General features: G+C 38.1%; 1 protein-coding gene and 1 non-coding gene across 4 annotated transcripts; both read left to right on the forward strand.

Moving 5' to 3' along the window:
* Positions 1-3,201: 3,201 nt before the first annotated feature.
* Positions 3,202-12,298, forward strand: sqh (Myosin regulatory light chain sqh). Of its 3 annotated transcripts, none has more exons than XM_022850688.2 (5): positions 3,202-3,362; positions 7,420-7,531; positions 9,737-9,824; positions 10,087-10,316; positions 11,319-12,298. In XM_022850688.2, exons 2-5 carry the CDS (start codon positions 7,433-7,435, stop codon positions 11,424-11,426), a joined length of 525 nt encoding a protein of 174 aa, XP_022706423.1. In that variant the 5' UTR covers positions 3,202-3,362; positions 7,420-7,432; the 3' UTR covers positions 11,427-12,298. The 3 variants fall into 3 exon arrangements, with proteins under 3 accessions (XP_022706423.1, XP_086828618.1, XP_086828620.1); XM_086972492.1 differs by lacking the exon at positions 3,202-3,362 and adding an exon at positions 3,601-3,723; XM_086972494.1 differs by lacking the exon at positions 3,202-3,362 and adding an exon at positions 6,908-7,040.
* Positions 10,921-11,064, forward strand: LOC147752128 (U12 minor spliceosomal RNA). Its single transcript, XR_015314949.1, has one exon. It is a non-coding gene; the product is annotated as a U12 minor spliceosomal RNA (small nuclear RNA).
* Positions 12,299-13,514: the final 1,216 nt, after the last annotated feature.

The raw sequence follows: 13,514 nt of genomic DNA on the forward strand, positions 1-13,514 counted from the left end.
ATATATCTATGTAGATAGTTTTGAAAATAGGAAAAAGAATAGAATTTTCACCGTCTTGAGTTCTACTGAACGAAACGTTTCTAGTGAGAAGCCCTGTAGTGGCCGTACCTCGGGCACTTTTTCATACATGTCATGGAAAACACTGCCGCAGGTCATTGTCACTAGCTATCGGCATTAATCTAGAAGAACGCAACATAAGTGTAAACACACCAGAAATGCATACTGAAGCATACATTTATTTAGTTAGTTACCTTTCAATTAGAATGAATCGAAAAGCGCTAGTTGAAATGCATGAAGTTGCTTAAAGCAGCAGATGCTATGGTGTTCAAAAGAAACAAGACGTCGTGCCCGTGTATGCCTTATTCAACAGGTTCACTACGCTTTGACCCGTAATCAAGCACGACATAATTAAGCTACAAGTAGGCAACTAATGAACATACATCAATTTTGTACAACACCGGGAGCTATACGACTTTCTCATCCTCTTCGGAAAATATTAGAATTTTGTAATAATATTTCTATCGGAAATAGAACGGCTCAATGTATACGTCCTTCGCGTAGAATATAGAATAATCACATCGTGCCTTTATGGCACAAGGCAGAGTAACAAGCCAGCGATAGAATCTTAATTTCGGTAAAAAACTCTTTCGGCGACAAGCAAGACTGTGGATGGAACCGCACTAGTGTTTTTTAACCGTTAGGTAGATCTGTACGGCCTACGAGAAACATTATTTGAATTTTTTGAGGTTTTTCACTAGTATGGTTCTTTTGTATGACTAGATCAACGTATGTGCTATTATTATTTATTATATTCTGCTATTTAAATACTGACCTAATGCTCAGGCGTAGAAGTTTGGAGTGCACGAGTCTAGTAATTCTCGAATTTGAACGTCTTTCTTATTAAGAAGCTCTGGAAATTTTGAAAAAATACTGTTTGTAGGAACCGTTTCCGATAAAAATAGTAGGTTACAAAGAGTTTCCAACTGTAAGGCCTGTATTTTTACCATCGTGATTTTTGAGGTTCGAAATAGAGCGTTGTCATGCAATGAGAGGATTCTACTGATTTTGGCTGCTTAATGTTAAGTTCATTCATCACTTCCGCCTACTGTTAATCACTACACATCAGCTGCAATGAGGACCCATAAAATTGCAGTCGCTGACGTCTCTATTAGACCACCAAACAGACACCGTATTCTTTTGTAATTGCACATTTGGTTTAAGCCGATGCCCTGCTGCTTCCGTCGTATCCATGCTTCTTGTATTGTTGTCATCCGAACGATCTGATATCATAACTGTGGAGTAAAAACAAACAAACATTTTCGTTCTTTATTTTCGCTAGAAGCATATGATACGTATTTGTTTGTCCTTTTAATTTGACCAAGGTAAATAAATATAACAGTTTTATATACACTAAACGTGAATGCTAACACGCGGGTATGCTTAAGATGGGTTCGCTTCCTGCACAGCTTTCAACCCTTTGCTATTAACCTTCGCAGGGTGGTCTACAAGTCTCATGTTCGAATACAAAATTCTTGACTTTGTTTGAGCCGAATGCTCGCGGTGTTTTGAATCGTACACCCTTAATCGTATACTTAACAAAGTACAAAACGGTTCATTGGAGCTTTTCTGCTGAAAATGAGACGATATATATATATATATATATATATAGACGTATATTCTGGGGGTTGATCTGGCTGGGAAACTTCAGGTCGTGTGCCTGAGTTTAATAGGAGTAACTTTCTTTATTGACACCGATTGTGTCGTGTAAGTTATGTTTGATTTATTTACCTGTCCATCCCCGTAATGATGTGGTGATAATGCGTTTAACTATGCGCAGAAACGCGCGGTGGTCTAAGCTAGAGAGCGGGTATTGACACACTTCGTTTCATTAACTGTCTAGAGCAATGTTTAACGCCAGTACCGGACGTAAAGCTCGAAACGTCTTTTAATAAATTTCTACAAAAGCGGAGCGTGATCCTCACGACAATGTTACTAGCTGTAGTCATTATGCTGTTAAACGATTGCTTGATGAACGACGACCAATATAGACTTTGTAGTAAAAACTCGATGCTATTTTTGTCAGGTAAACTGTGCAAGAGAATTCCCAAAAAACTAACTCACCTCGACCTTCGTAAGCTGATCTATTAATCCACTACTGTATATCACTCATCCAGTGGGGGCAATTATAATCACCATGGTCACCATAAATAGTTATATCGATTTCCTCAATATACTACGTACCCTTTATTATTATTATTGTCAAAAGGGGTATTCAAAACGTCTCAAGAATAAAAGAGAACCTTTGAAAGCCCGCCGTAAACAATCTATTTTATTAAGGAAGGAGGAGTATTATATAAGGAGGAGAAATAATGCTGTGGGTTCTAATCTATATAACATTTAAGATATGAGCCATGCTTGATTGACCTTTCTTTAAGGGTTAAGGACTAATGCGCTTTAGAGACCAGATTTCAACGTTTAATTTCTTCTCATTGAGCTTTGGTGTGAAATATTAATTCAGAATGTATGTGAGAGCGGCCTGGTTCATTTATACCAGTCCTGTTTTAAAGTGTTTTGGAAAAAAACGGTTCTGGCATTTTACAAGCTCAGCTAAGTTTCCACTTTAACTTAGCATATTGTATGAAAAGGGTATTTCAAGCAGTTTGCAATACAATAAGCTAAATATATTTTTGGCACCACCAGACGCCAACAGAACCCATGCACTTTGTAATACTGATACAAAGCTGAGCATGATGTTGCAGTGCTTGGCTTTGCTATTACGATTCCTATGCTTTATAATCGGTAATGCAACCAGCAAGTATAACATATGTTGAAGAATTCTCAAAATTATATAGAATAGAATCAACCTTACAACAGTTAGCCGTCTCTCTGTATAAATAACCCTGAAGTATTCTAGGCGCTCGCTTCGATAAAAGCTAAGTACAAATGGAGTCATAAATTAGCAAATCTGCTTTAAATACACATTAATCTGTACAATCCAATCTCAGAATGACAGCCAATGCCATCCCTCACAATTGACACTAAAACTAACATATTTGTCGCTATACTTCCCATACGGATGCACAAAGCATTCTGTCCGTTGCCCATAAAGATTCCAAACTTAACATGGTGCACCACCGCCCGCATTTAAAGACCTCCTCGTGGCTAGCTGTTTGGATTCAACAAGATCCCATAAAGAGCCAAAGGCACTCATACTCCATGCAGCCTCTTGACGACAACCGTCCGCTTTGTCTATCATCTTATTTCTCCTGTGTATTACTGTTGTGTCGGTTAAGTATTCGTTCAGGCCTTGTGTGTACGTCAATTGTGGCTTAGCGAAATTTTGCTAGCTCTTTGTGCCTAAAGTGAGTTTTTCTGCGTGAGGCTTCATATCGTGCAATAACATCGAATAAACTATATATGTATATATTCAGAACGGCGTCACGAATGTGCCTCTTACCAAATAACGTTAAGATGATTCATAAAAACAGTTATACTGTATGGCGTTATTGAGTTAAAATGGACTATGGTAGCTAGTGAATTGACAACACAGTTCATGCGCTAACAAGTATAACAGTTTTCAAAGTGTGATTTATTTATTAGTTAGGCGTTAATTAGATCCATACGGTGAGTGTGTTGGTGGCGGTCTCCTCTTCGAAGTCGTTTAAGAGAAACAACACTTTTTCTAGAAAATAAAGCCCTGGCAGTCTTTGCTTTTTTCTAAAGGTAACTATTCTGTAGCACTTTAGTGCCTTCGGTATCCTAAGGATTTCTGTGGACATTATGTACCCATGATAATTGGAATGTCCAAGTCAGTCCTTAAAATAATGATAGAGCTAAGTAAATAAAGCCATTGAACTTTTTTTTTTTTTTTTTGAACCCAGTGAAACCATGAAACGCCCATATTTATTTTATTGCTTGAAGTCGCAAGAAGGTGACAGGTACCATTTATGGCATAATATATGATATTGGGTGGCAATTACTGGTTAGGTTGCGAAGCCTGACGTTCTTTTTTTTAATAGAATAATGAACTAAGTAATAGTTCATTATTCTATAAATAATTTTATAGATAACTTTAGATAGAAACTTTATCGATGATTTTTTCATCATTATGAATTTTGTGTTATTTTTAATAAACATGTGTTTGTATTGAGTAACATGTGTTGATTTCTAGTAATGTCTGGCTCCAATATCAATTTCGTGCTTAAATGCCAAATAGTATAATATCAATTCACCAGTGATATTATTACCAACAAAAATGCTCTCTGAAGTAAACGACTGTGTAAAGATGTTTTAACGGCAATTTATATAAGAAAATTCTGATAATATGTTATTAGACACTACAACACAAGACAGCAACCGAATCCGGTTTTACATATACATATACAGAAATGGTGCCTACAAACGTAAGAGTGATCATATTCTGCTCAGCAGTCGTGGTATTGATGCGTGGTCCAGAGACTACATTAAGCCGATGCTGTGCTTTACATGAGAGAGACGCTTATAATTATTCTGTAGCATTGTCTGAGATTTCACCAGACACAGGCATGGTTCAGTCATAAAAAAAAAGTCACGAAACTGTCCGTTAGTCATTTATTCAGCGAAACTGGGTAATGGTTATGTAGACACTTTAACGACGCCTGCTACCCAGGAAAACTGTGAAATTCACTTACTAACAGCCTTTGAAGCTGACTATCGTGCTTTTTCAGGGCATATCGTTGACAGTAAATAGGACTACTTAGATTATGTGTAAAAATGTCTTGCGTTACTGTTGTTCGCCTATGCCACGATTCAGTTCTAAAAAACTGAGGAATTTCGTTCGACTACAAATTTTCAAGTAACAACAGATTAGCAACTGGCCAAAAACGAGATTAAGTATTTCGAGCATGGGAGTCTCGAACCGCCAAACCTTAAGTCTTATCTGTATAATGCATTCGTCCTTAGATCCCTTCAAAAACTGTCTAGGACATTACACGAACATAATATCTATTGAATTTGAGAGCAACGTAAGTATTTAATTCAAGTGTACTGGTTTATGGAAAGAATGAGCAAGCGAATTTTCTCCTCTTTACCACCATATATTGTAGTACACAAATACGCGTTCTCCTCTCTAACGGTGGCAAACGCTAGCACTACACAAGCTGCGTCCTCTTAATTGCAGAGTTAGAACTTCGCTATAAACAATCACAAGAACTAAGGTTAACGGGCCGAACGTTGTAGACCAGCCAGTTCGAGAGCTCCGATATCAAATGTGATTAAACACTGGGATTGAAGTGAGTTTCCGTGTCGAGATCAATAGCAGTCCAAAAAACTAAGTTTCTGTAAGCGACAAGTGGAGCTTAAAGAGAATACAAATCTACGAATATTCGCCACAAATATTAGATAACAATCAATGGATTCATTGATTCCAATATAAATGTAGACGAAATCTCCTTTATTGTTTAATTCAATATTTTAATATTGGATATGAGTAAACCCTCATCGGATGATTCTTCTGCGAACCCAATGATAATCATCGGTGCGTCAATCCTTTTCTAAAGCTCACCGACTTTGAACTGTTTCTGGAATTGAGAACTGGAGTATAATATCGCGTTTCGTCTATCGCATAGAAAGCCAAACTGCTCTGAAGTCCCTGGCAGTTTAGGATTGCGTTTAAAAGCCGAACTTAGCACAAAGGTCGCCTACTGATGTACTGAAACAGACTGCCGCTTTGGGTGAATTAAATGTACCAAAATTTAGAATGTTATCGGGGTACCAAGACAAGAAAGCTTTCGATGACCTTCAACCTAGTGTACTTTATTTCAAATGAATTCAATTACTTTTAATTTTCTAAGAAATCGGGCTACAGGTACAAGATTATAAAAAAAAAAATATATATATATTTTTTGAACTGGTTTTTACTTAGTGGACGTGTCCAACGAAGACTTTGAAGCTAACAGGGTTAAAAGCGCCTTTTGACGCCTACACACAGGCATCCTTCTCTTCTGTTTATTCCTAATTTTAATAACAAATATGGATTTCATAGTGAGGACCAATCCCAAAGTAACTCCTATTGTGCCCAGAATAATTTATAGATGTAAAATGTTTCGATGATAAACGTGAACGAATAATATTAAATCCTCCATTTACAGCAGCATTACTCTATTACTGCTACCAACCAAGTCTTATGTGAGCCCAGAATCACAACCGAGCAACTGGTATGTTATACATTGCTGCACATTTTCAGTTGTTGTGCTCAGAACCATACAGTATGCGTGAATCAGGAATGTTTATTTCCTTTAAATAGGCGACACAAGACGTAAAAACAGATGCATTGCGATAGTGGTAGACCCCGCACCGAAAATCACTATATACTCGTACCAGATGTTTCTGATCTGTAATGAAAATGCGGTTGCCTCCTTGTTCTGGTATCGGACTACAGAAACTACATATTACCCCAATCGCCGACGAGACGATTGCAGGCTTATTGTAGGTTACCACAACTTAAATATACTATAATACCTAGTAAACGATGATAACCTCACTAGTTTACTTAATTACACCGCTCGTACCAGTTTATTAACTACACTGTCTTTCCGCGGTTACAGTTAGCGCATCTCTGGTGCTCCATATGCCATCATATTGCCTTTGTTTCAAATAAGTGCGGTTTATTTTCCGAATGGCTCGTGTCAAGCTAACTGCCATCTGAGCCTAGCGCATCGTAGACTGACGACCCGCTTATCTAGTAATCTACTAGCTGCATTTCATTTTTGTGTGTGTGCGTGTGTGTTTCATTGTTGAGTTACATCTAACGACGTCATGTTCTGCGGGTTCCTACGCCAAACACGGGTAGCATTATACTTGTACGCCAATGCCGCCATCATTCCAGCCAGCTAGCTTAAACAGCGATCGCGTCGTATGAATCAACGCCCTTAGGCGACTCTGAAATGCCCAGAGCACGGCTCATACAACAGATTTGATAGTGTTGCCCGCGGGCGGATGATGTAGTAAAAGTCGTGACAGAAATGATCGTACCCTTTAGTGGACGTGGCCAGCTGCCACTGGTAAAATGGGACAGTGGTCGCACTTTTAGCTCAGTTCAGTGTGATGTCAAGCATCTTAAATGATCAGCGTTTCTGCTTCATTACCTTTGTCTTATTTAATTCTGCAATTAGTTGGTACCATTCGTTAAAGGGGAGAAACCCGTGTTACGTCCGTTAAGATTAAATTTAGTGTGTCTATGTGTCGGCGTGTCTTCGACGCTTGAATTTGTCGAAATATTAGATATTAGGTCTCCGTCTCCTAGGTTCCAATGAAGAATGTATGCCTAATCCATTCAGCTAAATTATTAAAAAGATAACATCCACTCACAGAGAATCTAACGACTATCTTATGTTAAATATTTTGCATTAGTATAAAATTTTTTCTATTATGAAATTTTAGCGAATTTGTCAAAATGGCCTCGCGCAAGGCAAAGGGACGTGCCCCGACGAAGAAGAGGGCCCAGCGAGCGACTTCCAATGTCTTTGCTATGTTCGACCAGGCCCAGATCTCGGTATGAAAATATGTTATTGTTAAATTTTTAACCTTTGCATTGTTTTTTTTAATATTACTAAAATCTTAGTAATTATTCAAATTCCATTTTCGGTTTAGTAGTCGTATATACAGTTCTACAAGCCAATGTCAGAGTAAATACATAAAATCATTCGAAACCATTCAAAATACTGCATAAGATGGGTTCTAGAAGCGTTGTTGATTTTAGGACTAATTCAAGACATGCGCCGGATTTCCAAATGATGGCAGTATCTATGACGATGATATCTATCACAATTTCTCTCGTATCCGGAATATTCAACATAAATCGTCAGGCACGTGGAAACCCGATTGCTTTCAGTCTGTAGTAGAAACTATGCACGGCAAAACGAGTGTTGTTATGTCTAGCTGGTTCTTTCCTTTTAACTCGTCTTTCATCGTACCCGAAGTGACGAAATCCCTATCCGCAAATGTTTATTCTCACCTCTTTAGTTTGATTTTGAGCGCTTGTATCGTTGGGAGCACAAAACGATGATATAGGAACTCGGACAGCAGTGGCGTGTTGGCCAGGAAGTATGCGAGGCGAATTCGGATAACTATGTGTAATCCTATTGCTTTTTTGGGGAAGGAGGCTTTGACGTGATCTACTTTTTTTGCACTGTGTATCTTTTTGCACTGTAAGATCTCTCATATTCCATAAGTTCTGATTGGACCGACCTAAAAGTTGAATAAGCTAAAAGTAGTTGGAAGGGGTAAGTAATGGGTGATTTGATCGCTCATGCGGCCAACGTAGCCTTGCATTTTTCGGTGACGTGTGCAATGAAAAATGCAAAAATCTTCTGCTTGCAGAGAAGAGCAGCTGTGTGTACCTCAACAGGTTAACATAGGCAAAAGGCAACCCGGCGAGATATAAAACGTTAATAACTGCTGTCCTGCCTTCCCTTCTAAATATCATTGCTTCCGCTTTGGTCAGGTTTACGGTCAGTCCTATATCTGTGAACACTGCGTCTTTCAACTTATATATCACTAAATAGTTTGCATATAAAAAGACTACGACCGACTTTCTTGGTTTTTTATTTGGTAGGGAAGGCCTTTTAGCAAGGCTGCCTTAAAGTCGACGAACATTGCGTGTAGCAAATAGCGCTACATGGGCAGGTCTCTCTTAACGTCGGCTATTAAGATCCTGCACGCCGCTTCTGTGGAGCATTTTCTTCGGAACTCATGTTGCTCCGTTGGAATGGAGTGAATGGTGTCTAGTTTTTTAGCTAGTAAGCCCGATAGCAGCTTATAACAAATGCTTTCTTTTACTACGATGGAAGCGCAGTTAAGTCACTTTTTTCTTGAATTAGTAAAAGGGCAGCATCCCTCTATTGAGCTGAACGTCACAGTACATAAGTATTTATTAAATGGTGTCATCTAGCAGAGTGCTAGAACGACGGTACATTTGAGACGCTTCTTGCGGATTCTCTCTGGGCCGATGACATCCTTGGTGCGTAATTCTCAAGACTTTCTATTAGTTCCTGTATTGTAAGCATATCGCGTTATATTGAATTCCCATCTTCTCACGCTGCGTAGGAAAAGGCATCGCAAGTAATTTCGTATTTCTCGACGTAAATGTCCGAGAAGTGATAAGCACCGAGAAGACGATCAGATAAGTCGCCAAACTGCTGTGGTGCGTTAACCACTTGTCTGGTAATTATTGTGCGTCGGCGATGCGATATATACGTTCTAAAACGAATAGACTCAAGAACGAGGCTAAAGGGTGGAATTCGGGCTTCGCCTCAACTGCAAGCCTGCAGCTAATTTTGCCTTGCGAAGAAGGCTACAAATTCAGTTGAAGTACGGCCTGTACCCCGGGGAAGTGGGATTTAAATCGAATGCTGCGTATTAGTAATAATAAATCCTTGCCAAGCTGTACTAAGTTTGTTTATATATTGGCTTAAATCTATTCGAACGATTGGCTCAAAGCGCACATTGCAGGGAACAGAAAAACAGTATATTTCGGTTGTTTATTGAGAGTATAGCGTCGGTAAATTTGAAACCAACTGCAATACCGGTAACAGCTAGGTACCGTACCAAGCAGTGTGTTCAGTTATGCTAGCAGCTACGAGCTATCGAAAATCGTAAAGGTATTTTAAAGCTCTTTTCTGTTTGCACTAAAAGTTAATGCATTGTTTCAACGAGGTTCAAAAATTCTTGTTTTTCTGTGGTTCTATGATTTCCCTAGGAGTTCAAAGAAGCGTTTAATATGATCGACCAAACGCGTGACGGTTTTGTTTGCAAGGAGGATCTTCACGACATGCTCGCCTCGCTCGGTTAGGGTGAAATCTTTTTTTTTTTATACTTCGAGATATATTTTTATTATATATAGATTTTATGATATATTTATATCAAAAAAAGTATAACATTTCTCGGTTTTTGCCAACTTCTAAGCTCACTCGAGCTTAGGTTTTCAAAAAGCATATATTTTCTTGAGTTACAAAGAGGTTCTGTATGCACAAACAATAGAGTATGCTCTTTTCAAGTGATTTCTCCTCGACGCGCAGGTAAAAAAGCTACCGTGATAAGTACTTTCAGGCAAGAACCCAGATGACACTTATCTGGAGTCGATGATGAACGAAGCTCCGGGACCGATCAACTTTACCATGTTCCTCACCCTCTTCGGAGAGAGGCTGCAAGGAACAGATCCAGAAGAAGTTATACGAAATGCTTTTGCCTGCTTTGATGAGGACAATACGGGGCAGATAAATGAGGAAAAACTGCGTGAACTCTTGACGACGATGGGCGATAGGTTTACCGACGAAGAAGTACGTAAAAAGGAAAACAAAAGCAAAATTGGCTGCTTTCTTAGCATAGTTATTATCGATTATAAGCCATTTCTCATTAGTTGTATAGGTAATGTAGAAACCTAGCTCATAAATGAATATTGTTGTCGGTTTTAGCTCCAACATTATCATAATGCGAAATATCTGGACCATGCTTGTCACTATGTTACGATGGCTGTTTATTACTACATAAATGTGCTTTGCTAGTAAAACAGCTTTGTTCAATTACGAACCGGCTGCTCACTTTGATATTGCACCCAAAGACTAGATTAGCAAGGTGGTTATGTCAAATATATGGGACTCATTCTCACTCAGGTTGTTGCTGAGGGTATGCAACTTGCGCAGGGCCTGTCACAGCTCACGCAGTCCGCCGGGACTCAGTAAATGAGGTCAATCATTGCTGTGCAATTTTCATTAGTGTCTTTGTTATACAATAGCACTATATACAAATACGTGTGCGAGTAATAAATATCGGCTTTATCCGCGGTATTTAAATAGAGTAAATTATTAATAACTGTGATCCGGCTACCCAGCGGCTTGAAAATGTTATTTAGCTATAGACTCCTGCAAAAACAAAATGTGCTTCGTGCCAAAACATCAAGAGTAAGGGAAATTGCGTCCAGGTTTAATACCCCGGCCGACCACTCTGATGGTGTAAATTTTTGAAAGGGAAAGATTTCGATCGAGGTGGCCTGCCTACTTTGTAGGCTGCACGGTCGAAAACTGCCCTCATTTCGTTAACCAGCTGCAGCTTAATTAAAGCTACTGAATTGCATAAGCAGTATGCACAAATTAGAGCTATGGAACGTGTTGGAAATTACACGGTACGGTAGACGCAAAATGCTGAACCATGTTTACCAATATCTAGAAACACACAGAACAAAGGAGTGTCAAACAATTTAATTGAGCAAATAGTTTTGTGTGCTTTTAAGTTTTTTGATTTCTAATAACTCTTCCTCAAATCATTAACGATTTTCGTTTAAGGTTGATGAAATGTTTCGGGAGGCGCCAATCGACAAGTTCGGTAATTTCAATTACATCGAATTCACCCGCATCTTAAAGCACGGTGCCAAAGACAAGGACGAGCAGTAACTAACCGTGTTCAAATCGCTCATCAAGAGTTGGGTACACCACCATGAGTGGGCTGTAAGATCGCCAACAGCACAAACTTCAGCTCACTTGTCGTCCGGCGCCAAACTTGGTGGTTACTTGATGTCGAAGCGGGGTCGCAAATAGTCGCCTTCGACGTACTTATTAAAACAGGTCGTCACAGCATTTAAAACAGCGACATAGCTTAAATCAGTAATAAATAAATAAAACTTAAAATAGGGCTGCTTATAAGTTCAGAAAGAATAGTTATATTTACGAAGGCATCATTAAGTCAGATTTTTGTCAAGTCTAATCATTTACCGACAAACGCACTCCAAATGTATTCTGATCGTCTATCCGATTGTCGCAAACAGCGAAATGAGTAATAGAGACCATCCTATAATATGCATTACGTAAATAATAATCATGACCAGTAGAAAACCATATTTCAATGAAAAACTGTAGAAGAATGTGTCACCATGTTTTGTCATCATTTCAACCGGTGTGCTGTAATCATACCTTCGTTGAAGTGACTGGGTGCTTCCATGCACTGATAGTTAAAACAGCGTCGTCCCGTTAGTGGAAAATTCATCTTATACTTCAGAGAACGAGACGAAGAAAGTTACGGAACGGTTGCGTTTACTACTACTATTTTGCTAGCTATGTAACAATAGTCCATAGAACAGGTTTTATAATTAACCTGGATCTTTCACATAATAAACTGCTTCGGTGGAGAATGAATCAATTATACAGAAAAATGAATATGTGTTCGCATATAATATACACGCTTTGGTGAAAAGTGTATCTATACAAAAATGAATGTATGTTTTCTATTTATAATAAATCAGAAGTTGAAAAACAAACGTTTATGTTAACATGCACATTTTTTTTTTTTTTTTTTTTATCTTGAAGGATGTTGGGTTTTTCGTGAAAACTTACGAATAAAAAAAAAAAGGAAAACCACATTAGCGAACCTTGCCGACAGCTAGATATTCCAATCAACCTCATGATATGACCAACCGATGAACTAACCCTGCTCGATTCTAGTTGTTTACGCGAAATTATTCTTTTTTTTCACGATTAAGGATGACATTTTACGAAATTTCATTGCGGGCGCACAACAATGAATCACATGTTTAGTTGTTTTTATATTTGTAGCTATTATTTGTAGTACACTATAGTTCCTCTTAGTGTGTATTTATAGAAAAATGTTTATTAAGAATATGATGATCGTCATAGGAAAATCATTTATTCACGCATGTTTGCTTACATAATAAGAACATCACTAGGTGAATACATGAACATGCTCAATCGCACGTCTTCTATCGTAATAAGAGCTTTATTAGGGTAGAAGAAATATACAGCATATTCCTGGACCCATCTAGAATAGATGCCCATTTCGATATCATGATAGAACAACATCAATTTACAAATGAAAAATGGGAGTGAAGGAAATATTATTTATTTACACAAAAGCCAACGGGACTCTACTATATCTGATAGAGTTAGTATTTACAAAGGTGTCAGTTTTATTTTACTTATTTTGTTATTTGTGCCTAAACACGAGAGCATACATTCTCACTTAGTTCATGGTTATATATACAGCTGCGTGGCGTCTAGGTTTCTTTCAGAATATGTACATGCGCGCGCTGTGTCTCTGTCTGTCTTACTGTGGATTTTCGAAAAACTAGCGTTATTGACTTTAAACATAGTTGACATGAGAACATTCATTTGGTGATGTGTGTTATCTGTAGTATGGCACGTCATTATTCAGCATTCGTGTAGTGTTTATTTAACGGAAAAAAGTAAACAAGGAGCAGAGTCACGTCTCATTGGCTTTTTTTTTTTTTTTTTTTTTTTTTGGTTTTTTTTGTAATTGAGTTGTTCAGTGTGAATGTCTCTTTCGAAATAGGTACGAAAAAATTTATATATATATATATAGAACATGATTTATCTTGCCACTGCTGCTGCTGCTACCGAAATGTGGAGCAGTCGTTTCACATGTCTAATTAAAAAAAAAATAAATAAATAAATAAAAGTGAGTTGATCGGCAACGATTCGTATATGTAATTAATATTTGTCGTTACCAAT

The sequence above is a fragment of the Varroa jacobsoni genome, unplaced genomic scaffold, assembly GCF_002532875.2.
Source record: "Varroa jacobsoni isolate VJ856 unplaced genomic scaffold, vjacob_1.0 scaffold_1473, whole genome shotgun sequence".
In the NCBI taxonomy this organism is placed as follows: Eukaryota; Metazoa; Arthropoda; class Arachnida; order Mesostigmata; family Varroidae; genus Varroa; species Varroa jacobsoni.

Excerpts from the sequence above, each read along its gene's own strand:
- sqh (XM_022850688.2), top strand. The coding sequence starts at position 7,433 with ATGGCCTCGCGCAAGGCAAAGGGACGTGCCCCGACGAAGAAGAGGGCC. Across the intron at positions 7,532-9,736 it reads TCGACCAGGCCCAGATCTCG|GAGTTCAAAGAAGCGTTTAA; the intron begins GTATGAAAATAT and ends TGATTTCCCTAG. Across the intron at positions 9,825-10,086 it reads CGACATGCTCGCCTCGCTCG|GCAAGAACCCAGATGACACT; the intron begins GTTAGGGTGAAA and ends AAGTACTTTCAG.